Here is a 24,985-nt window from a genome sequence, read left to right as displayed (position 1 = left end):
TCAGAGGCTCAAGAATAGTATAAAGAACTTGCACTGGGAAGCACTCTGGACAAACCCCAAGATCAATTATAAGGGGAAACCAGTCAACATAGAGGCATGGAGGAAAACAGGAATTTCATTCCCAGCCCAACTCGAGACTGATGGAAAACCATACACCTTTAATAGCCTTAAAACAAAACAAGATCTCCCTAATATAGAGCTATACAGTTTCCTGGCAATAAGAACAGCACTAACAAAGTCAAAGCTAGCCAAACACAAGCCATCAATCTTCCAATACATGGAGACCATTAACAAAGTGGGGCACCAAACCTCACTCCTATATAAACTCCTCCGTCCTGTATCTACCAAGCTCAACACCAAAAATACCAACTACTGGGAATACCAAATAGGTTCCAAACTCACAAAAGGGGAGCTAGAATCCCTCTGGGAATCGCCCTAAAAAAACATGATATCCCTAGTGCTGGCACAAACTAAGTTCTGGTTACTTCACCAGGCGCACTGGACACCAGCCCGTCTTGCCTCAATGGGCATAAGAGACAGCGACTCCTGCTGGAACTGTGGTCCGGAAAGGGGAGACCTAGCGCACCTAATCTTTCACTGCACTAAGGTAAAAAAATTCTGGAATAAGGTGCTCGACTTCACAAATAAAACCCTAGAATGCAGCTTAAAACAAACATTTGCCACAACTATCACAGCGCACATTACACAGGAATTAGCCACACATGAAGACAGATACCTGCTAGACTTCCTCCTCACCACAGCAGTCAAAATACTGCTAACCAAATGGAAGGACACCTCCAAAGCCTCTTTCAAGGAATGGCTAAATTGGGTGACCTTTCTCAGGGGTGCAGACAGCACTGCACTTAGGCACCCAAACAGAGGGATGTGGTCGAAGTTGGACACATTCCTAGACACCTACAATCCCCCATAGACAACGAAGGCAGGTCTAACAAACCAGACCAGCTCAACTCAACTTAAATGGCCCGGCGCTCTGTCACCAAATGACAACCGGTAGCGTAAATGTTCTGTTTCAACTGGAAACGCGCCCAACCACAACAACCTATGTGTTTAGTGTTATATGTGAACTAGATCATGTGGGGCGGCAAGCAAAGACTGATAAAACAATTATGGCTGCCCTATACTACTGACTGCAAAACCTGCTTTATGTTATCTGTCATTGTGTTTTCTTTTGTAATATGTAATCTATAAATACCAGTAAAAATGTATAATAAATAAATAAATTGCATACAACAATTTCATTTTTTTTCAGGAAATATCAGATCCAGAAATTAGAAAGTCATTTTGGAAAGCTTCATCAGGGAACACATATGATCTCTCCAGGTAAATAGAGACCCAACACATTTCTTAAATGTGAAAGCCAGTCATGGAGCTCAGGGTATTTCTGCAAACATATTACTACCATGTATTATTCTGTGTTGGTACCATTCTGGGATTGTACAATGAAACACATGTTGGTAAGAGCTCAGTTGCCCATGATAACACAAATATCAAATAGTTGGTAATGTAACAGACTTCACACAAATGCAGATTTCTGATAAAGGGTATATTGATCCTCTGTGTTAAATATATTCTCCATCCAAATAAAAAGGTTGATAACAAAACAGTAAACACATTAAACTTACATGGCTGAAAGAAACTATTTAAATTGTACCATCAACAGAAGTTAATAGTTGCATATTCACTAAATATCTACTCTAGAATGATTCTCAATACATTATATCAGTGTAAACAAATTTTAGGAAGACAAGATGGTACAAAACCATGTTTAATGATCATTTAACTTCCTTTCTTCATTTATATGCTAAAGTATTATAAACAAAATGTACATTATACAGTAGTGAACGACTAAGGGAAAGATTTATTAAAGAGGTGCATTCTCGGAGGAGCCGCGCCAGCGACCAAGATGGCCGCTTGAGCATCGGCTCCGCCGGCCGCCACATCCTGACTTGCCATCTGGCACACTATCCTGAGCCCCGTCCCTACCATCTGGTGGGGGACCGGCGCCTGAGCCACTGGGCGAAATTCCGAACGATTTGGGCGCTCGGATGACTTGAATCCATCGTCCGGAACTTTTGGGCCTTTAGGGAGCGCCACCGGGACCCTGCATGTGGCACTGCCCGCTTTGGAGTTCAACAACAACGGCGAGTGGAACCGGAAGTGCGCAGTGGCACTCGGTCCACGGAAGTAGTGTCACATCCGAGGGGCCTCCGGGTCCCCATCTCAAACTATTTGACGTAGTGCACCCCCGCCAATACGGAGCAACCCGAGACTGCACCGATTGCCTCTGCGAAACATTGGCTTAGTTTGGTTGGCGGAGTTGGTGCCCGTACAGAAGTTGAAAATGGCGGCGAGCGGGGACCCCGAAAAGCTACCCCCAAAAACATCGAGGACTACCAGACCGGTACAGTCCAATAGACTGGAAAAGTATAGTTTCTCCAAGGGTTCCCCGGTGGACGAGAAACGCGCTCAAGTGTGTGGCCAGGAGGGTGGCCCATCTGGGGCGGACCTGACACTGAAAGACTTGATGGCAGCGATCACTGGGATCCAGTTGTCCCTCGGAAAGATGGACTCCAAATTGGACTCAGTGACCATTGAGGTGGGCTTAATCCGAGCTGACCTAACTAAAACCTCGTAAAAGGTCAAATCACTCGAGATCAAAACATCGAGTCTCACGATGATGTGTCGGACCTCCAGCGAGAGGTGAGAGATTTGAAGGTGTCTCTGACCCAATTTGCCCGTAAGCTGGACGAGTACGAAGGACGGGCGAGGCGCAATAACGTCCGCATTCTTGGCATACCGGAGAGATCGGAGGGACAGGCCCCGGATCTGATCGTGGAGGATCTTATCCTGAAACACTTAAAACCCAAGGGCCTCAGTAACTTTTTCACCGTTTAAAGAGCCCACAGAGTCCCTGGCGGATGCCCGAAGATGGGGGCGCCTCCTCGTCCTATGATTGTCTGCATTTTGAACTTTCGGGACCGTGACACTATCCTTCAGACTGCAAGATCCTCTGGACCTTTGGCATACGAGAAAGCGTCCCTGATTTTTTTCCCTGACTTTACCTGGGCAGTCCAGAAACAACAGCAGGGTTTCATGGATATTAAGAGAAGGCTGCGCGCCTCGGAAATTAAATACTCTATGCTGTTCCCTGCCCGCCTCCAGATAGAACGCGACGGCAAAGCTTTGTTCTTTAATCATCCAGATGCTGCAGCGGACTGGTTGGACCGAGTCCAGGGGCCGGACACCGAGGGGAACACACCGATGGACAATGAGGAACAATGATCCCACGTTGATCATGTCAGTTGACCATGGTGGCAAGGGTGCTGGTTTGATCGGGGCGATCTCTTAATCCCCACTGACATTGCTAATATTTTTGGGGGTTTTCTGCATGAGACATTGTTGATGGGGGTTTGTATGTGGGTTGGGATGGTGGAGGTTGGTGGCCTGTTGTAAGGTCCTCCTCCGTTTTCTACGTTTAGATATTATAGTTAGTTCTGGGGAGACAGGCACACTGCTAGTTGGGGATGTGCAAAAGTTGCATGCAGGGGTGCAGGGTGGGGGGGGTCAGGGGGTCGGGTTGTGGGGGTTTTTGTTTAATGATTTGTGTTTTGTTTATGACCAGTGCTTTAAATGGATGTCACGGAATGCTTCGGAATTTTCGGGGGACGAATATGGCTTCAGCTAGATTGGGCTTGGGTGTGTCTGTTCTCAGTTGGAACGTGAATGGCTTGGGAGACAAGATCAAACGCGCTATGGTGGGGCAGCTGATCAGGCGCCGGTCACCGGATGTGGTCTTACTCCAGGAGACTCATCTTATGGGAAAGAGATGTATGGCGCTACACAGAGGAGGGTATAAACTGGTCGCTCATGCCGGTTTTACCTCAGGCTCCAGAGGGGTGGGGATACTAGTTCAAAATTCCTTTCCGCTCACCATACAAGCTGCCTGGTCTGATCACCGTGGCCGATACGTCGGCATCTCGGGACTCTGGGAGGGCAGAACAATCAAATTCTTCTCTGTATATGTTCCCCCCGCACTGCAGACAGACACCTTTTGTGATCTGAACAGGGTGTTCTTGTCGCTACCCATTGGCATCATGGTAATAGGGGGTGATATCAATGCAGTCATGGATGGAGAATTGGATAGGCACCCCTCCCGTGTGTTACTGCTCTCTAGTAGATGGTTTTCGAATTTTGTTTCTGGAACAGGTATGGTTGATGGGTGGAGACTCCGGCACCCTGGTGATTTGGAGTACAGGCATGCGTCTGCAGCGCACCACTCTTTTTCCAGAATTGATTATGTGTTACTGCCTGCGTCGCAGACGATGTTTGTTCAGGAAGTACGTCATTTGGCCAGGGGAGTGTCTGATCACTCTCCGATTTGGCTGCAGTTGAAAGTTGGACCGGGCAATGTGACTAGGGTTGCCCCAATTAACGCTTGGCAGTTGAGAGACCCCGCTACCAAAAAAAGAGCTGTTGCGTGCCACTGATAGCTACTTCCGCGAGAACGCAGGGACAGTCAGTTGACTCTGGCTGCTCTCTCTGGGAGGCCTACAAAACTGTAGTCAGGGGGGAGGTTCTCTCCCTAATCTCTGGGCAGAAGAAGAAGAGTAGGGCGGAAATTGACAGGATTAAGGCGGAGCTATCGGCCACGGAGAGAGAGGTCTCCACTACTGGGGACCCGGGGGATGTACACCGCCTCGGTCTCCTTCGGGATGAGTACAAACACTTGGCGCGAGATGGGGCGAGGGAACAACACGCTAACACCCAAAGCAGAATCTACGAAAACGGAGATAAGGCCGGGAAACTTATCGCGTGGTTGGAGAAGGGCGACTGGGGGGTCGCGTCTGGTCCCGGAGCTGCAGATCGCGGGCTCGGGAGTCACGATGGATCCGCAGCTCATAGTGGACAAGTTTGCCCGTTATTATGAGGAGGTCTATACCTCGGTGGGGCTGCACACGGTGGAAGAGAATGCGGAGGTCATCCGAGACATGCCAATGCCTGTTTTATCGGCCGAGAATAAGGAGTTTATGGATTCTGTCATAACAAATGACGAGGTCGCGATGGCTATCCGGGGGGTACACTCCGGGAAAGCCTCGGGCCCGAACGGTATTCCCGTTGAACTTTATAAACTTCATGCAGACCGCTTGGCTCCGTTCATGAAGGCCATGTATTTTGAGAGCAGGGAAAATGGAGTACTTCCTTACGACCAACGTATCGCCAATACCGTTGTGATTTATAAACATGGCAAGCCTCGTTTGGACAGCTCCTCCTACCGCCCAATTTCTCTCCTAAATGCGGAGCCTAAGATTCTGGCCAAGCTGATCGTGAATCGGCTGGTGAAAATCATAACTGAGCTGGTGCACCCGAACCAGTCCGGCTTCATGCCGCGCCGCAACACCGCTCTTAATCTTCGTAGACTCCACGGGTGGTGGCGGGCTCCGCTCGCATTCATGAGCCAGCGGTGCTTTTGTCATTGGACGCCACTATGGCGTTCGACAGAGTGAAATGGTCTTATCTATTTGTGGTGCTGGAGAAATTCTGGTTTGGCCCGGAATTTATACGATGGATCAGTCTCCTGTAATCAGCTCCGTTGGCCCGGGTTGTGGTGAACAATCACAAGTCCCGTGACTTTCAGCTTGGGAGGGGCACCCGGCAGGGATGTCCCCTCTCGATACTTTTGTTTGCCCTGGCCTTGGAGCCGCTTTCGGGTACGATGGGATAGATCGATCAAAGGGTTACGTTGGACTCCGGAGTGGGAGGACAACATTTCGCTATACACGGATGATATCATTTTGTATTTGACCTCCCCCCGGCAGTCCCTCATCGTTTTCATGGATATTTTGGCGATCTATGGGAGATATTCGGGGTTTGCCATTAATTGGAAGAAATCAGTTCTATTTGTGTTGAGCGGTGACCCTCCTAGACTGCCAGAGAGTTGTCCGGTAAAAGTAGAACTGGTGGGTTTCCACTACCTTGGAGTTTACATTTCTCGGGATCCTAAAATGCGTTTTGAGGCTAATTTAGTTCCCTCCCTGGCCAGACTCCGCCAGGATATATCAAAATGGAAGGAACTGCCGCTCTCCCTACTGGGTCGGGCGGTTCTGTTTAAAATGATGGCGCTACCACAGTTTTTATATGCATTGCAGAACTTTTTCGATCCCGTGCCTCCCTCCTATTTCAACAAGATAGAATCACTACAACGTCAGCTTCTTTGGGTTGGGAGGCCGCGGATCGTGCTATCTAAACTGATGTTACCCTGGTATGACTGTGGGATCGGACTGCCCAGTATTAGGAAATACTACTGGGCCTCCCAGCTGGCCCTAATCAATCATGCGATCTATGGCTCCCCGGCTGACCCCAGGTTCGCAATGGATCGTGGCCAGTTGCCGGGGGGTGAGTATACCCGGATATTGTACGCTAAGAGAGGCAGGTTTCCTTTGTTGGGTCCGGCGTCGGGTTTGGCGCGGGCATGGCATGAAGCCAACCGTGCTCTTAAATGTGAGGGTAAGATAACTATGGCCACGCCATGATGGAACTCTGAAGCCCTGGGTAGCCTGTGGAAGTCGAAGGGTTGCGATTGTTGGGACTTGATAGGTATCTCCCAGGTCCGAGATATATGGGGCAAGAACGGGATATTGACTTTTGAGGAATTGCAGTCTAGACATCAACTGAATGAGAGCGAGCGATACCGCTATTTGCAAATTAAGCATGCACTAGCGGCGGCAGTCCCTCGCGATGTGACGCCGCCGGAGGCCTCCCCGCTGGAGGATCGAATCCTGGATGGGTATCTTCCCACCAGGGCGATCTCTCTGGTTTACAAGAAACTGGTCAACCACACTGAAGATCCCCTGGTGAAAGTCCGGGAGCAATGGGTTGCTGATGGTCTGGTCTTGGATGATGAGGACTGGGTGGAGGCTGTGTCCTCCCCTCGGGAAATGGCGATCTCCATGAGACTTCGGTTGGTGCAGCTTAGGATCCTTCACCGGTCCTATACCACGGGCCCAGGGCTGTGCCGCATGGGGCTCGCCTCAACCGCAGATTGTCGAAGGGGTTGAGGTATGACTGGTACCTTTATGCACATTTTGTGGGAGTGCCCAGAAATCCATAACTATTGGACAAAGATTCACGAGAAAATGAATGAGGTTTGGGATGTACAGATTGTGCTAGAGGCACGCCGCTGTTTGCTTAATGTATGGGAGCCTTCCGACCTCACGAGTCACGGCAAGCTTTGGGTAACACTTACCTGTATGATTGCTAAGCGAAATATCACACAACTATGGGGTGCTTGCCGAGCCCCCTAGATTGGGAAGTGGATGGATGACCTTGATTGGTTTATGTTTCGGAAGAGAGCTGTTTATGTGGCCAGAAAGAGACCCCGCAAATGGGGTAAGACATGGGATGTCTGGAATGCTTAACGAGGAGATATCTGCACACCGCCAGAAACTGATCCAATAAGTGAGGACGTTGAGGCACCATGAGCCCAGCTTTGATACTCCTGCATGATTCTGTACTGCTGGAACCCACATTCGCCGATACTGTATCGCAGATGTCCATGGCATGATGGTCTTGTTATTTGTATTTGTCACTTATGTTTAATAAAAACAATTAAAAAAAAAAAGGAGGTGCACTCTCCTTGCATCAAGCAATGTTACGCAAGGCAACGTAATATCTTAATAAAGATTTACCAAGCCACGCAAGGGGTGATGTGGGCCACCTTGAGTGACTTTTAAAGAAATTTAATGCAACGTAACTGCTTGCTCTGCATAACGTTACATTTCAAGCGTTGAGACGTTCCATGGGTGGAGCATGAGCGTTCCTGTGCATCCGTAAGTGGATTTGATAACATTCCAGATTTACACATTTTTGTAAACTAGGGATTGTGTCAAATTGGTACCCCTCCCAAATGATGGCAAATCTTTGTTTCTCATTGTTATTTACTGTTTTTATTTGTGACTCATGCTGCAATGAATATGTTAGAATCTGAAACGCTATATTTAGGGAAAAGGAACAGTACATAGCAAACTACTGATAATTATATTGCCCTTGTACTGTATGTTAACTTATAATGATTTGCTGAGACAGTGATGTATCAAAATTATTGATTATTTTATTTCTGTTTGTTAACTTTTGTTATTTTTTTGGAAAAAATTCTTTATCTTTTTTCATCTCGGTTGATTTATAAAAAACACATGTACTTCATATAATTTAACATTCAGTGACATATAGTGTACATACAGACACAAACTATACAATATCAACAACAGTGCAAAGAAAAAATTGTGCTATACGATATATTCAGTCGGTGGAAAATAATGAAGAAGGCAATGCGGTAGAATGGAACACAACGCGTTTCGGCCAAAGGGCCTTCGTCAGGTGACCGTCATTCGTATATTACATACAACATAACCTATATGAGAAAAAGTGAGAAAATATACATAGAATACAAATATGAGTATTTGTGAGGATATATTTCATTTCATGATATATATTGTCTGGGCATTTTTTAGCAAGGTCAAAAAAAACAATTTATCTTAGAGACAATTTTGTTTATACTCATTTAGGGTCGCATGTTTTTCATTTCAGAAATTTATAACATTGTATTTTATCAGAAATTCATTAGCAGTTTTATCACTTTTTTTCGCATGATATCATTTTCGCTCATTCATTGTAGTGTCATTACCAAAAGACAGTCGTTTGCAACTTTATATTCAAAACACTTTTTTTTTCTAGAAAAAGAAGAAAGACTTAAAGCGTGGTAAATAGGAGAAGTCCAGGAGATATAAAGAAAAAGATGAAATAACAAACAAAAGATCCTATGTTAGAGAATTCTGGTATTGAAATTATAGATTACTCACTTCCATTTATTTTAGTTGAGTACACAGTATGATGTTCCAAAGACAATTCGATTAGCTTTTGGCTATTGTGAAAAATTGTAGAGCACTGAAAAAACAATTATGATTTTATTGTAGAACCAGAAGAACTTTTTATATCATTTAGACTTTCTTGGCGTAGATTGTTATTGGCCTATTTTAAGTTACCTGATATTCTTTACTTTAGAGTCTCTTGTTGAATATAAATGTTTACAGGACACAATTCGGAGGGAACGAGGGTCATAAACAGTTCAAAACATATTCTTCTTGAGGATACAAACAGGTATAGACCTAGAGTTAAAACAACGTAACGAATTAATATGGTGACCGTAATACCTTTGAACAAGCATTAAGATGTTTTTAGATCGGGACTTTTTATTGAGCAAGATCTAGATTATTTTTAGATTACTGTTTTTATATTATTTTGCATTGTTAGTTTTTTCTAAAAAGCATTTTGTACATTATTTTAGTTGTTCTAAATGCACAGCAGTGTAACTGATATACTTTTTACTAACGGTCGATATACACAGTATTCTCGTAACTTACCTTAGTAAACTGTGCCAGAAGCCAAACTTTTTATTCCTCGCATAGACAATCTATCGTCCTTTGTTCACCCTTTGAAATGTAATACTTCTATTTTGCATCAACTTTTAGAAAGATCCATTTAGTTCTTTTGTTTTCTGAAATATTAGTAAATACCAAAGTCATAAGTTTATTCTTAAATTTTCTAAGATTTGTTATTTCATTTTATTATCTTTTACTCCCTACTAGTACCTTATGATTGGTAGTGAAAGTTGTGGTCTTTCTTGTTAGTCTGGTATCGATACGAAATCTAGATAGCAAACAAATTGAGACAAAAGAGGGTAATGTTAGTAAACCTCTTTTTTAAAATTTTCAGTTATGTAAAAGTTTGCCGGTATGCGGTCTGTCGCTCAGCATGGGGACATACCTTCAATATAATGCCGATTCTCCGTGGAAGGGGGTCTGCTGGTTCACAATTCTCTGGATGCCGGCGCAAAGGCGTTTTGGAAAACCGCCTACTATTTATAGGTCAGCCACGTGTTGGCAATTAGCGCTAATGACTTTCAGCTAATTCTATTTTCGATTGACTCAATTTGATGACGTATATAGTGGTTGACACTATATCTTTCTTGGTACTGCACATGGAGATTTTATCCCGAAACGAGATAGAAGACAGACTGATTTGTAGTTCTAATGGAGTCTTTGTTATTCTAATAGATAGGAAAAAAAGACTTCCGTAATAGATTAGCGGAAAACATAATCCAATTTGTTGATTTTGTATCTATTTCTAAGGTTGTTAGCCGTCTTCATAGAATGGCCTGCTGCCAAGGAATTTCGGAATTTAATCCTAGTTTTACCGTGTCTAATGTAAATATCCAAAATACCTCACGTTTTCGGCGGATTTTATTTGTGTTGATTCCAGGTTTTGCTACAATTTTTTCCAACACTATCCATTTTATGTCTTCTGGTTTATGGTCATTCTCAATATAGTGCATTACCATCGGAGCATTGAGTTTTTTTGTACGAATGGCGGATTTATGTTCAGTAACTCTGGTATATACTGAACGTGAAGATTCCCCAACATATCCCTTGTTGCAGGGACAGATTAACAAATAAATGAGGTTTGTAGTTTTGCAATTGGTCATAGATGATAATATAACTGTCACACCTTTAAATTTTAGTTCTTTTGTCTCTATTGCTAGTGGGCAGATTTTGCATATTCCACATTTATGGTTTCCTGTTACCGGAGCCCCGGTCATTATATTTCTTGGACCAGTGTCTTTTTTAGTTGTTTGCATCCTTGATCTAACTACTAGATCTTTTATGTTTTTGGTTTTTTTGTAAGCAAAAAGGGGTTTTGGGATAAGTTCAGTACCTGTTTTGTTCACATTCAGTATGTGCCAATTAGAATATATAATTTGGCGAATTTGGTTATTGAGCACTGAATGTCTGGTTACGAAAACCAAACTGGCATCTCGTTTATTTTTGTTATTTGTGAGGAGATGTTGCCGATCGTAGTATCTTGCTCTTTTATACGATTCTCGTATCAATCTGTGGGGGTAACCGCGTTCTTTGAATTTTTCCTTCATTACAGTAGCTTTCTCGTCAAAATCGATTAATCTTGTACAATTCCTCCTCAGTCTCAGGAACTGACTGAAGGGAATGCCATCTTTTTGAGAGGTGGGATGAAAGCTACTGTAATGAAGGAGTGTATTTCGGGCAGTTGGTTTTACAAAGAGATCCATAATCAGCTGTCCTTCATGGTGTTTAATCATTAAGTCTAAAAATTCGATTTGAGAGTTACTCATTTTCTCTGAGAATTTTAGATTCGGATCACACATATTGAGCCACAATAGAAATTCATGTAAGACATCCTCATTATCATCCCAGATAAAGATGATGTCGTCGATATATCGCGACCAGTAAAAAATTGATTCGAAAAAGGGGGCCATTTCGTTGAAAATATGTTTTTCCTCAAATTGTGCTACATAAATATTAGCAATTGTTGGGGCACACGAAGCGCCCATACTAACACCTTTTATTTGTTGGTAAAGGTTTCCTCTGAATTCGAATACATTGTTTTCCAGAATGATTTTTAGGCAATCCAAAATGAAAGACATGTTACAATCTATTTGGAAAGATTCGATGAACCATTTTGTTGCCTCAATGGCACCTCCACAAGGGATGTTGGAATAAAGACTTTCCACGTCTAATGTTACCATCCATTGTCTGTGGGCATTAAATGCTGTGCCCTCCAGTTGGGTGATAACATATCTTGTATCCTGAATATATCCTAGTATTTTACCAATATGTGGACGCAGAATTGCGTCTAGATATTTTGATATTGGTTCAGTCACGCTCCCAATCGTAGTGACGATTGGGCGAAATGGGGGATCTTGTTCATTTTTGTGTATTTTTGGAATACCATATATACTGGCCATTTTTGGATTCTCTATGTTCATGAAATCGTATTCTTTTTGACAGATAATGCCATCACTTAAAGCTTTGGATGTTATTTTGGTGATTTTGTTTTTTGTCTTAGTAGTGGGGTCCCTTGAGATTTTTTTATAGAAGCTGGTATCACTAAGCATGGATTCCATTTTTTCAATGTACTTGTTTGTGTCTAATAGTGCGATTCCCCCTCCCTTATCGCAACTTTTGACAGTTATTTTTGCAGAGTCTTTGAGTTCGAACAGGGCATTATGTTCTTCAATGGATATATTGTAGGGGGTATGTGGTATGAATTTAGTCATGTTTTTTAATTTCGAAAATACAATTTTTTCAAAAATTTCCACTTCTGGGTCTATTTGGTCAAGAGTCGGTGTGAATATAGATTTTGGCGCTAAACCCGATTTATTGTACTCATTGGTGCTACTTTCCCTATTTGAAAAAAAGCTTTTTAATCGTATTTTACGAAAAAATTCCATCAGATCGTTGAAGAGTTCAAATTTGTTCAACCCAGAGTGGGGAACAAATGACAACCCTTTTGATAGCACCGAGAGAGTAGCAGAATTCGCTGCATGATTGCTTAAATTGAAAATGGGGATTATTTTACTGCCTCCAGTACCTCGCATTTCTTGTTTACAGGAATCTGTCTGCACTCTGTTGATGCTCCTGGAAGTGAGGTTGATACTGACCCTGTGGTTGATAAGGTTGATTCTGTGGATATTGTCCTGGGGGTTGATATTGTGGTTGTTGATATTGGTTTTGGGGGCGGTATTGGGGACGGTATTTGAGTCTCCAATTGCCTCTCTGTTGGCGCCTCCCTAAAAAAGGTCTGTAACCTTGATTATATCTAAATCGACCTCCTCTAGGCTGATAAGGTGACATACTTGAGTTACTGCCTGAATCTGAGGAATTAGAGAAAGTGACAAATTTATTAGGGTTAGATGCTGTATTTGTCATGTAATCTTGATCTGTTCCATCTGATTGACCATAGAAGTTGTCAGCCAGGTAGGGATATACTTTCTCCCTGCTGAAGAAACGTATGTCTTTTTGTAATTTATCCATCTTTCGTTTTGTTAAATATTCACTATAAGAATTAAGGTCCATCTCTATTTCTTCTAGCTTTTTCTTGATATCTAGTATTACTGTGGAACTTTTGATTTTGTCTTCAAGTTCTGTTATTTCTTTTGCTAGTTGTTCTAGGACTTCTTTTACTGTTTCCACTATAAGCATCATGTGGTCCCTAGAACATCTGTTAGAGATAAGAGACCAGCGTTCTAGAAAATGTTTTAGATGGACAAAAAGACCAGGAATGTTTTTCACCTGAAGGCCCTGGGGGATTACTCCAGCTTTGAGATAGTCTAGTATAAACCTGCCGTGAAGTTCAATCCTTTTGCTTTTCTTTTTTAGAGCTAATAGTTTTATTAGGTCTCCACATTGATCATCATTGACGGTGTTTCTATTTTCAAAACTAGTGGATGATCCTACCATAGTGGCAAAGTCGTCATCGCTATATCCATATGCTTTTAATGTAGCCATTATATGATCCGATGGATATGGTTTTAATTATCCACAAAGATGAAAGATTTTATGTTGGTATTTTTTATGATGAGAAAAAAGAAAAAAGAGGAAAAAAAGAAAGTTTTTGAGAGTGTGGATCCGACAGGGACAGGTTTAGAGATGAATACAAACTACAGATAACAACTATAAACGAGCTAATATCTACAGTGACTAACCGCTAATGTAACATGATATTATGGATTTCTACAACATTTTGTGATTGATGTATTACGATCTATAGCACCCCTCATGGACAGGCCATGAGCAACAAATGTATGGAATCTGAAACGCTATCATATTCTGACAAGCACATCACCAAAATCGCTAGTGGCCCATCTCTTTTAGGAACTAAGGCACCAGTAGTTCATAACCAAAAAGATTTGGGTTTCGCAAATATTGAACATATAAAGAAAACAATCATAAGAACTGAACTACATGCCACATTTTTAGCTGATTGTCTCAACTCCAACATAATTCCTGTAGGGGTCTATGTCAAACAACCTACTTCAAGTCACATTGACTTGTCCACTATGCACATTTGCAAAATGTCAATTACTCAATTTTCATTCTATCCAAAATATTGATACAACAATTTAATCAAAACTATTTTTCAGTTTAACTTGACAAATAAACAAAAATATTTCAACACAAACTGAATCTCTTTAACGTAAATTCTTGATTTTTAATTCATATACAATTCCATTTAAAATCATTTGAAAACTGAAATTTCAATACTTCCAATTTTCCATTGCTCCCCAATGCATTTCGGGCCCACGGCCCTTCTTCGGGGGCCTTTGCATCTACAAAATATATAAATAAAACCTAACTTATATGACATTTTCTTTCCAATACATGAAACAATCCTTATGTGCAAGATTTATCAGTCAATATAATTTTTCATGCTTCGTAATGTTTTCAATTATGTTGTTTCTCTGATTCCGAAAATAACAAAAAAAGCGATGAAGCGAAAAATACAAAGAAAGTATAAAGACACTGATAGTTCAGTGCCATTAAGCCAACCTAACTAAACAGCGGATGACTACTGTCACCACCAGTGAAAAAACTCGAGTGGAAACCCTATTGAAACACCTAAGAATCTATACTTATGATCGGAAACTTTTTCTATACCATATATCGGCTGCATAGACAAGAACGAAAATCGCACAATAATGCATTTATGTACCCAGTCTCGCCCCTCTAATTCACCACCGCCATGAAAAACAAAGTACTACCCACCTAGTTAGCGGGGTCTATGTCAAAAATATTCTTATCATCTATACTGAAGATGAAGAATTTAAACCTAACTTTAGCTTAGCATCTAGCAAATGTTTAAGAACTTGGATAGTCCTGAACGTAGAAACTACTCTTAAACATGTATGATTGATCAAGGTAGAAATATAAGAACTTTTAAAGAAAAAGGCAAATTATAGTATTCCCTTTTTGGTGGCCAATCACAGATTATTAACACAAACCAGCACTAGAGAATTTTGAAGCAACCATTAAAGAGTTTTAAAAGGTTAATGTCAGCAAAAAATATTGAAAAGTGACAGATCGATATTAAACATATACTAAAAAAAGGGTTTATCCATATCTTGGAAAGGATTTTTAGGTCGAGCATTAGACCGCTTGTATTTATTTTAGTATGTGTATGTACTTTGTGGGCTCTGGGGATCAGCTTAGGACTTGTCTGCTTCCGCTTAGGGACTTATTTCTGCTCAACTGCCTCTACTTTTAACTGACTTAATAGAAAACGACCAGTAGAGGTCAGTAAAATACCGAAATTCCTTTCTGCGTGTTCAACTGCCTCTATTTAACTGTCTTGATAGAAAACGACTAGTACAGGTCAGTAAAATACCAGAAATGCTTTCTGCTGAGGGACTTTCTTATTTTATTTTTCTGGCAAATGCCTCTATTTAACTTTCTTGCTAGAAAATGACCAGCAGAGGTGTTATATCCTGCTCTTCTTCTCTGTTTGCCCTTTCTTAATGTTGGTGTCTGCTTGTCTATGTGATGTCATCCAGGATTCTACCTGTTGCTGTTCAAGGTTTTTATCAGTTACCTGGAGGCTGAGCAGGAAGTTATCTGCTCCCGGTGGGGTTTCTTACCATATTACATTCCTACCTGAATGCTGTACCTTCTATCTAATCTCCAGAATAAATATACTACATGAACATTACAACGAGGACCCATCATCTTTATTTTACTGAATTTAACACTGGCGACGAGGTGAAAAAGGACCCATTTTGAAAGAAAAGGATCTCACCCTCGATCTAATCTCCAGAATAAATATACTACATGAACATTACAACGAGGACCCATCATCTTTATTTTACTGAATTTAACAAGAGGTCAGTAAAATACCAGAATCATTTTATCATTCTCTAGATTCCAGTCCATAGAAATTGTCTTCCACGAGCACCCTTAGACAATAATATTTTTGGCAAATCTTGTATTTTCAGTGATATGACCACAGAAGGCCTTGATTTTTTATTCAAAAAGAGCTTTGGACTATACCATTTCCCGCTGAAATGCAATATTTCTCTCCATGTGTTCCGATACCTGCCGTATCACGCAGTTTGGTGCTTACTTTCCCTCCATGTTAAAGAACAGTAGTTGTTTCAGCACCTAGGCTAATGTGCTGCATACCTAAATACATAAAAGGTCTCAAAGGCAAGACCAATTGCACTGCAAATGCTTGTTTATCAAACAACTAGTTCTGCACCGATAGGAGGGTGACCTTTTTGGATACAGGGCCTGCCTCTGATAGTGACTACAATCAGACTACTTCCACCGAGTTTGGTCACACTGAACAACCATCCGCATCTTGCCAAATATATTCAGGCCAAGGCCAGAGGGGCTCCTCTCGATGTCCACAACAGAGAGGAGGGAGCAGAGGATGGTATAAGAACCAGTACACCCCAAAAAACAATAGACCTGGAACCAGTGTTACGAGTGGTAAACTAAGATATTCCCATCTTCAAGTTTTTCAATCACCACCTTGATGACATGGAAATCGTACTACTTAGCGCTCTACTGTTGTTTGTACCCACACACAGAAACAATGTATTTGACATCAGGTAGAAGTGCATAATTTCTTCCAATCCATTTGATTAAAACATTTTTTTTGCTTCAACTGAAACCATACCTATTTATGATGCAACTGGTCTTCACAATAGACATTATTACTTTTGAGAATGTTCTTTCTGAAATTGACCTACTATTGGAAAACAAAATTCTCCAAAACACTTATCTAATACAGAGCTTGCTGCCCTCAAGAATCATCAGTCCTTCACAGATATGGTTATTAAATCAGAAGAAAAGGACCAGAGAATAATGTTACTCAACAAAACTGATTACAATGATGAGATATATTTTTATTTATGTATTTATAAAGTTTTATATAGCGCAGACTAGACCCGATGAGGATATCAGAGCGCTTTACATAAGTTACATTAAAAGAAATGTTGAGCTCTAGTCACATATAAATGAGTATCTAAGATGAGATTGTGTATGTTGTAAGTTCTCGTTGAAGGTCAGGATTGTGTTAGTCAATCTCGTTTAGAGATCATCACGTATCTTGGTAGATGAGCAGCTTCTGGTTGGTATCATCTTGCCTCAGGGCTCGGATCAGGAGAGAGTTTTATTCATTAAAAGTAGTTTGACTTCTTTTTGAAGGAGGTGGTGGAGGAGTTCATTCTGATTGCTTGGGGCAGGGTGTTCCATATCCTCGGTGCTAGGCCAGAGAAGGTGCATGTGTAGGTTTTCTTTTTCCTACATTTTTGTGGTTTCAATAGCAGGGTGTTGGTGCTTCTCTGATTTCTGCTATTGCCTGATAATTCGAGTTTATGGCTGGATACTTTGGTGTTTTGAGGTGCAGGGCTTTGTGTGTCTTGCATGCAATTTTATCTGTGATCTTACCTTATAAGGGAGCCAATTCAGTTCCTTTAGATCTGGAGTGATGTGGATGTTCTATCTGGAGCCAGTGACGAGTCTTGCAGCTGCGTTGAGTGAGGCTCTTAAGGGAGCCAGACTGGATCTCGGCAAGCCACATAAGGTTGTATTCCCATAGTCTATTCTGGGTAGAACTAGAGATTGATCAGCTGTTTTTAGGTCGTTTTTAGATCTAAGACAGTTTACTCCAGAAACTGCAGAATAATCCTACTTAATTAAAGAACTGATATCTCTACCCCCCAAAAATCGGGTTATAAGAAAGATGACCAAGTCCCACAGAATACAGTTTTGGAACAAACCTAACTACACTTCCAACTTTATGTATCCTCTTCAAAGCACACAATTCCTCTAACCCTCTAGGACACCCAGTCATCTCTGGCTTTGGCTCAATACTTAATTCTTTGCTCCAATTCCAGGTAACCTCTGTTACAAATAAAAAAAAACCAACCAAAACCAGGTTGGAATGTGTTTCAACCTTGGGTACCTTATCAAGTACAATCAATAAACTAATTCTGATATATTGTCACTTGCTAAGAGTGATTCTCTTTGTTCTGGTAAACACATTTTTGCATTCAAACTTGGTTCGAAATTCATGAGAAAGACTGGTTAAAGCCTTCTCTGAACCTAAACCGTTAACTATCGCTCAATGCTTTAGCCTTCAGCCAATCATAGTCCACCCTCATTGTGGTATCTCTATGGCATGCTCCAGTTGCAATTACTGTATTCATTTACTGTAAATTACCTTACTTTATGAAACATTTTTCAAATTGCAAATCAAAGAACATTATGTACTGTAGTGAATGTCCCTGTGGCTGTCCATATGTTGGAAAGCTCACCCAAGAGATTAAAAGACTCATTCTGCAACATCATCCTTGTATTAGATACAGCATACAAAATGCATGCTTGGTTGGCCATTATTCATTACTTACATTTTCCTATGAGATAAAATGATGGGTAATCAGTGTTATTAAAATTACTTCAGGAAAGAACAACGTTGATTATCTCCTTTCTTTACATGAAATTTGATGAATTTGGAAATTAAACAGTGCTTCCAAAAATATGAACATTGCGGTTGAATGGCCCTGTTTATCATCATTACAACAATAATCATGCCCTTAAACAAGATGTACTTAGCACACTCACTCTGTGCTTCATGTTATTGTTTTAAAAATGTTATGTATCAAGCAGTTTCTTGAATATAATTTAATGTAAATGCTCAATTTATTTCAAGATTGAAAGTTATGTACATTTTTGATGCTTCTGTTAGCTTTTTGTCATGTTCAGAAAGCTTTTACATATAGTATTTTTATTCGACTTATTACTATAAATATTTCGTCATGGCTGTCATTGCTACCAGCACCTGCAACCATTGTGACATTTAACACAATTCACTATTATCTTTTTTCTTTGTAAATTGCCAGATATCCACAATGGTAGTACACAATTTTCAGAAATTCCTCCTTAATATGGTGACCCTTTGATTTAATTTATTGGGTAGCTCAATTGGTACACTTATTTTAGCTGAGTTCTGGTATTTTCTGAATGCGTCCAATCCAAAGTGGCATCTCCATCAGTTGTAGCCTTTAATACTGTTTATCACTATGAAAATTCTATGTGAAGTGCCATTAGCAGACGAAGGTAGCACCCAATCTTGTGAAATTATCCCTGTATATGGTGATCTTTCAATTTAATTTATGGCTAGTGGAAGTTGTATCCTTATTTTAGTCGAGTGTGGGTATTCTCGGATAGCATCCATTCCAACATGGCTGCTACAATTTGGTTGCCTGGCTACTTGATTTCACTCGCATCCTGTGCATTCTCACATATTTTATATCTCAAAGGCGTGGGGTTTTAGTGCCAACAAAAGCTGAGCAGCTTAGCTGCAGTTCACCAATGTAATATTTTTTCAAAGTTTGAGTCTCATATTTCAGGTTTTTATGGATTCAAAACACTATACTGCTTTCCTTGATATTCATTATCCCTGATTAGTTGTTGAAATGGGCTTATGTCCTTCCATTAGCTAAGTATGCCTCAAACCAACAAGTTTGTTGTTCTGAAACCTGTATAGAAATTATTTTTCTTTATCGAAATCACTAGTCAATTGTAGCCATCTGAAACTCTCAAACTATAAGTAGTTTTTCCAAGGATGAATAATTCTACTTTTCAGGATGATTTTTTAGCAGCTTTTTAACTCCTTAAATCTTTTTATGGCATCAACCCTATACATTCAACTGAGTGCTACATGCTGTCTTATTGTCAGTTTGGTATGTCAGGTGTATTTCTCTTCTTCGACTGACAATGCCTGAATAACGATGTACTACTCAGTTTTTTCCTATGATGTTTTACATGTTTAGATCGTATTATTATTTCACTAAATGACATTCATTGTGTGCAAACAGCAGATATATTTCTGTGTGATGCACGTGTTGTTCACTGTTGCAGTGTTGCACTCACCATAACTTTAATATTAGATGTACATATTAAATATTTCTTCTTTTTTAACCTCGTATTATTTAAGGTTCAACCGTTTACACTCTATGCATTGCAGTCCTAGGGGTAGTCCCACTTTTTCGTTATACCGGTGGGACCTCTACATTGTCTTTACACAGCTCTTGGGGCCACCATTTGTGCCATTAAAGCCTTGCCCACTACACTCTGTTCATTGAAAGTGGACTTCCTCATTGTGATCACTTCTCTCCATAGAGTTAAGGAACTGCAAGCCCCAGTTGCAGAGGAGCCATTTACCTAAGTGCTTAAATATCGGTTCATCCTTAGAACCAATCTTAGTTTTGTGACTAGTCATCTCCCCTTTCCATGTCAATCAATCTAATGGTTTGTCAAGTAGTTCCTCAATCTCAGTCAGTTGCTTAACACATTTCAGATGTTAGACAAGTCCTTATGTACTACATTGACTCTACCTTTCAAGTTCCAGAATGAGCTGTCTTGAGGGCGACTTATGCTCATCTTCCTACCCACCATCCTCTTGGGAGTAGTTAGCCTTGCTGTGGATCGCAAATCATAGTATTCCCCTTTTGGTGGACAATTATTTCTTGCATAGTGCTGGTACAAATGAATCTGGCCCCTGTGGTATATTTGTGGCTTGTAAGTCTCTTGCCCATTTGGCTTCCAGCATTGGTCTGAAACAAGTCTACTATCTACATACATGCAGCATTTTGAACTTCTGTCAATACTACCTCCTGAGTAGCAACTGCTCCCCTCTTTTCTTTGCTGCATATTAACTATTACATGATGAAATATTAGAGTTTGAAACAGAACTTGTAGCTACCTTATAGCCATCTCAGGCACTTATATTATTTGACATCTCCCACATGTCAACAAACTGCCTACAGGAGTGACCAGTGTTATCTCTTTTCGCAGTTGCACTCTACATGGCTTCCCCATTTGACATATAGTCCCATTGTAGATTTAGCAAGCTAGTCCAGTTCTTTCTCTAAACTGCTTCTGTCGGTAAAACCTTAACATCCTGTCTAGTCTCTCCGTATTCTGTACCTCCAATGCTGCAGTATGGGTATCAAACGTAAGAACTCTAATGTATAGTCAAATGGATACAGAGTATGTGTTAAGGTCAAGAATAGAGGGTTATAACTGAGCTCTGGCATGGAGGGTATTGTGTAGCTGAGTGGAGAGTAACTGACACTGCACTCAGGGATGTACTTACCTTCAAGAAGCAAGCTATTGTCTAAAACTTACTGCTGCACCATATATTTAAAATATTTATTAACTAGTCTGTCTTTCCCCAGTCTCCACTTGAAAAACATGTCAATGGAACAATTACTTCATTTCTGGAAAGCAACTCTATACTTGATCTGGCTCAATATGTTTTTTGAATGCTTCACTGTACTGTAAGCACTGATGAAAAATGCTGGATATTCAATGACTGCAGCAATGTAGCTGTAATTCTTCTCACTCTTTTAAGTTCTACACCAAGTCCCACAACATCCTGTTTATCCGCTTGCATGAAAATGGAATTCGGGACTCTGTACTGAAGTGGCTGGTGTTGTAGCTGCAGAAAAATCTCCTACAATTCTGCAACTAAATTTGTGAAGCAGGGTGTTTTTCAAGGCCACTCGCTAAGCACTGCTCTGTTCAACATTTATGATGCCCCTCTAACACGCTTGATGAGGTCAAGTAGTTTCACCATCCTTACCTATTCAGATGACACCCAACTTATCACTCAAATAGACTGTCTACCAGGATGGATAAAAAATAAATTAAAAAATGATCTCTCATTATTGTAGCCTTTAACATTTTTAAAATGATCTCTCATTATTATAAGCTTTTGGATGAGCAACAATGCCTTAAATCTAAACACAGATAAGATGGAAGTTCTTGTCTTGGGCAATCCTAAAGATGTTTTTATCAGAGAGTTGGTGGCCCTTGATCCAGAGGAAGCATTTTTACTTCTTACAATTTTGGTTCTGTTTGCTAATTATTCCACACTCATTTACTCCTCCAATTGTACTGAACCCTTTATGATTAGATGCTCAGTTCGAATTCTTCTACCACAGAGGCAATGATCCTCTGATGAATCTTTCTCCACTGATATGAGGGGTGGAAAATAGAATTTCTAAACTCACTGTTAGCTGTCCATTGAGGACAATTCATTGACAGCCAACTCACAAATTAAAAATCAAATTTAGACACGCCATTCTTAATACCATACTGTAAATATAAAGAATAGCAGCTGGAAATCCCAACTTTGTGAAGAAGTTAAGACGAGTACGAATAATACATACCAATAACTCTGCAGTCACTACAAAGAATAAGAGAAGCAACACCTGATGTTCCGTCAGGGTTTGCTGGTTCTTTCTACAATGCATTTCATTCAAAAATACAATCAACTGATGAATCAACAATATTCATTAATAGACTCGGGCAGATTTGGAATAAATTGATTATTGTAATAGAGATGCAAAGTTCTTCAGCAATTCCTTAAGACAACCAGTTAAAAATATAACAGCTATAATAACAATGCCAAGCATTTAAGCAGGCGTTTCATATTCGAAATAGTCACAGAATTACAGAGATTGCCTGCCAAATAGGCAGAAAGATAATTTGTAGACTAACAGCTCAATTTCTTAGGGGATGGAAAGGATTCAGCTAGAGTCCATTAAAGGCAAGTCCATCAGCAAAATTTAAATCCAATCTAAGAAATGTTCAGCATAAAAACTCAGTCCGTAAGCATAGACCAGGCAGTCCAAAGTAAGCAAAAGTTCAGAAATCGAGTAGCATCATAATCAGTAATGGAATATAGCATGCTTTGAAGAGCATCTTAAAAGAAAAGTCTGTGAGCTGTGTGTGTAAAGAGGTGAATGCAGTTAGTGAAGTTGCACTGAATGTGTCTGTGCAAGAATGGCAAATGCTGTCTGTGTTGCCCTTTCTTTGGGGCTTCTTCTTTTATAAGTTCTTTGGTAAAGTCCTAGTGGCGTAATATCACACCACCATTTAAAGACTATCACATGGCTTATAGTGACATCATGTCACCTAACATGATTGAAACATCAAGCTAATTTCCATAGCTTGTCATGAGAAGCAAAACTTTGCGAGTCCACATAAGCCTAAAATTGCTAAAAAGAAATACAAAGTTGCAGTTAATGGTGATAGCTAAAATCCCAATCCCACAGGAACATTTTGCTGTGAACATTTGAAAAAGAAATTAATTATGACAAGGGACTTTAGCACAGAACAAACAAGTTTCTTTACATCTTTTCAAAGAACGATCATTTGTATTTTATCAGAGGAAAGATCAATACCAATGAAAAAGCATCTAAAAAATAAGGCCTTTAAGTTAGCATCCCAGAGTTAAATAAATAAGCTTTAACGCTACCTTAATTGTAATGAATTTAAATTGATTCACATATAATGTATACACTTTCATAAATAATATTACATGAAATGTCTAATGTTAAAAATATGCTACAACAAATTTTTTGCATTAATCTCATGAATGCACATTTTTCAAAGTTTGAATGTTTTCATATTCTATAACATCTCTAATATCATTCTATAAAATATCAAGTTTATATTTCATTGTTTACTTATTTTTGCACAGATTTTTTTAAATTATGTACATTAACAATAGGCACCGTATTACTAAGCCGCTTCATTTTAGCACAAACGTCCATTTATAAGCATGTTTCATTAGTGCAACTTCCTTTATGTGTATTAATGTTATTCTACATATGTTTTCTTCATCTAATTTTTTTAAAGCACACTTTTATGATGCTTCTACTACACTTGTCTCTATTCCATGTATCCCTATTTATTGTGTGTAATGTAAAATTTCAACTTATTTGTGTGCTCTACAAAACTCTTTGATCCCTGGGGAAGCCCAGAGTATGTGGAACAATGTGCCCTCTTAGTTGCGGCTTCTGAGGCACAATAGCGTGGCAGCCATACCTATTTTATGCCGGAGAGTCCTTGGGTAATATGTCCTGTGTAAGATCTTAAGTTGGACTAGTCTGAACTTGGCTCGCATGGCTATTTCCCGTGGGTTGTGGAGAACCTCTGTCTGGTCTTCGTTGTCTATGCCACACAGGTCCTCAGTCCAGACGGTACTCCGAGCTCCTAGTAGGTATGGGGAGTTATTAATAAGCTTTCGGTAGATTGTGGAGATACGTTTGTTAGGTATTGGATCAGTGAGTAACCGATCTGCCAGAGGTGACGCCTCTGGCAATTGCTCTCCCTCAAGGATATGTTTTCGCAGTGCATGCCCCCGTTGGAGGTAACATTAATATTCAGTCTTCGTCATTTCTAAATTATGTACTGATTCTGGTTGGTCATCTTTCTCACCCTCATTTCATAGGTTAACAAGGTTGCATCCTCTTGTTTTCTTTCTTTCAAAATTTTAAAGACCAGGGGCCAGATGTAGGTAATTCCTATTTACCTACTCTTAAATACCGAATCATACCAATTCGGTATTTAAGAGTAGGTAAATAGGAAGGGGGCAGATGTCGGTAATTCTTATTTTAGAATTACCGAATCGGTATGATTCGGTATTTACCGATTCGGTAAATACCGAATCGGTATTTCCTATTGATAGGAATCAATGGGAAATATCGATTAGGTATTTACCGAATCGGTAAATACCGAATCCTGCAAGGGTGAACGGGGTGTCACTTTGACACCCTGTAGCACCCCAATTCCAGGCTTGTGTGCCATGTGGCACACATACATGCCCTAAGGGCATGTCTGTGTGTTACATAGCACAGGTGTACATACACAGATGTGCATGTACACCTGAATTCGGTATTTTACCACCCAATTGTATTGGGTGATAAAATACCGAATTCTGAAGGCCTGTAGCACTGTAAACAGTGCTACCTACATCATGGGATTTACCGAATCGGTAAAATTACCGATTTGGTAAATTTACTGATTCTGTAAAATTATGGCCCCTACATCTCAAAAACCAATTACTGGTCGGTAACGGACGAAATCGGCCGTTACCGACCAGTAATTGGCGACCTACATCTGGCCCCAGATTCTTACTTCACTGCCGTGAACTAAAATTTCAAGTCACAATCATGTTAAGACTTAATTATTGTATTGGTTTGTAGTCAGCTTTCCAAAGAACTAATCTCCAGGCCACACTC

At 40.3% G+C, this 24,985-nt stretch overlaps 1 protein-coding gene across 1 annotated transcript in view; it reads left to right on the top strand.

The window, feature by feature from the left end:
• The window catches only part of LOC147683273 (uncharacterized), a 1,451,334-nt gene that overhangs the window by 1,266,461 nt on the left and 159,888 nt on the right, over positions 1-24,985 (top strand). Inside the window, exon 18 of the mRNA XM_086943731.1 lies at positions 1,271-1,341. Coding sequence (XP_086799857.1) covers positions 1,271-1,341 — 71 coding nt within the window. The remainder of the gene's footprint in view (positions 1-1,270; positions 1,342-24,985) is intronic.

The sequence above is a fragment of the Lissotriton vulgaris genome, chromosome 11, assembly GCF_964263255.1.
Source record: "Lissotriton vulgaris chromosome 11, aLisVul1.2, whole genome shotgun sequence".
NCBI classification, from domain to species: domain Eukaryota; kingdom Metazoa; phylum Chordata; class Amphibia; order Caudata; family Salamandridae; genus Lissotriton; species Lissotriton vulgaris.
This window is presented reverse-complemented; position numbering and strand designations above follow the sequence as displayed.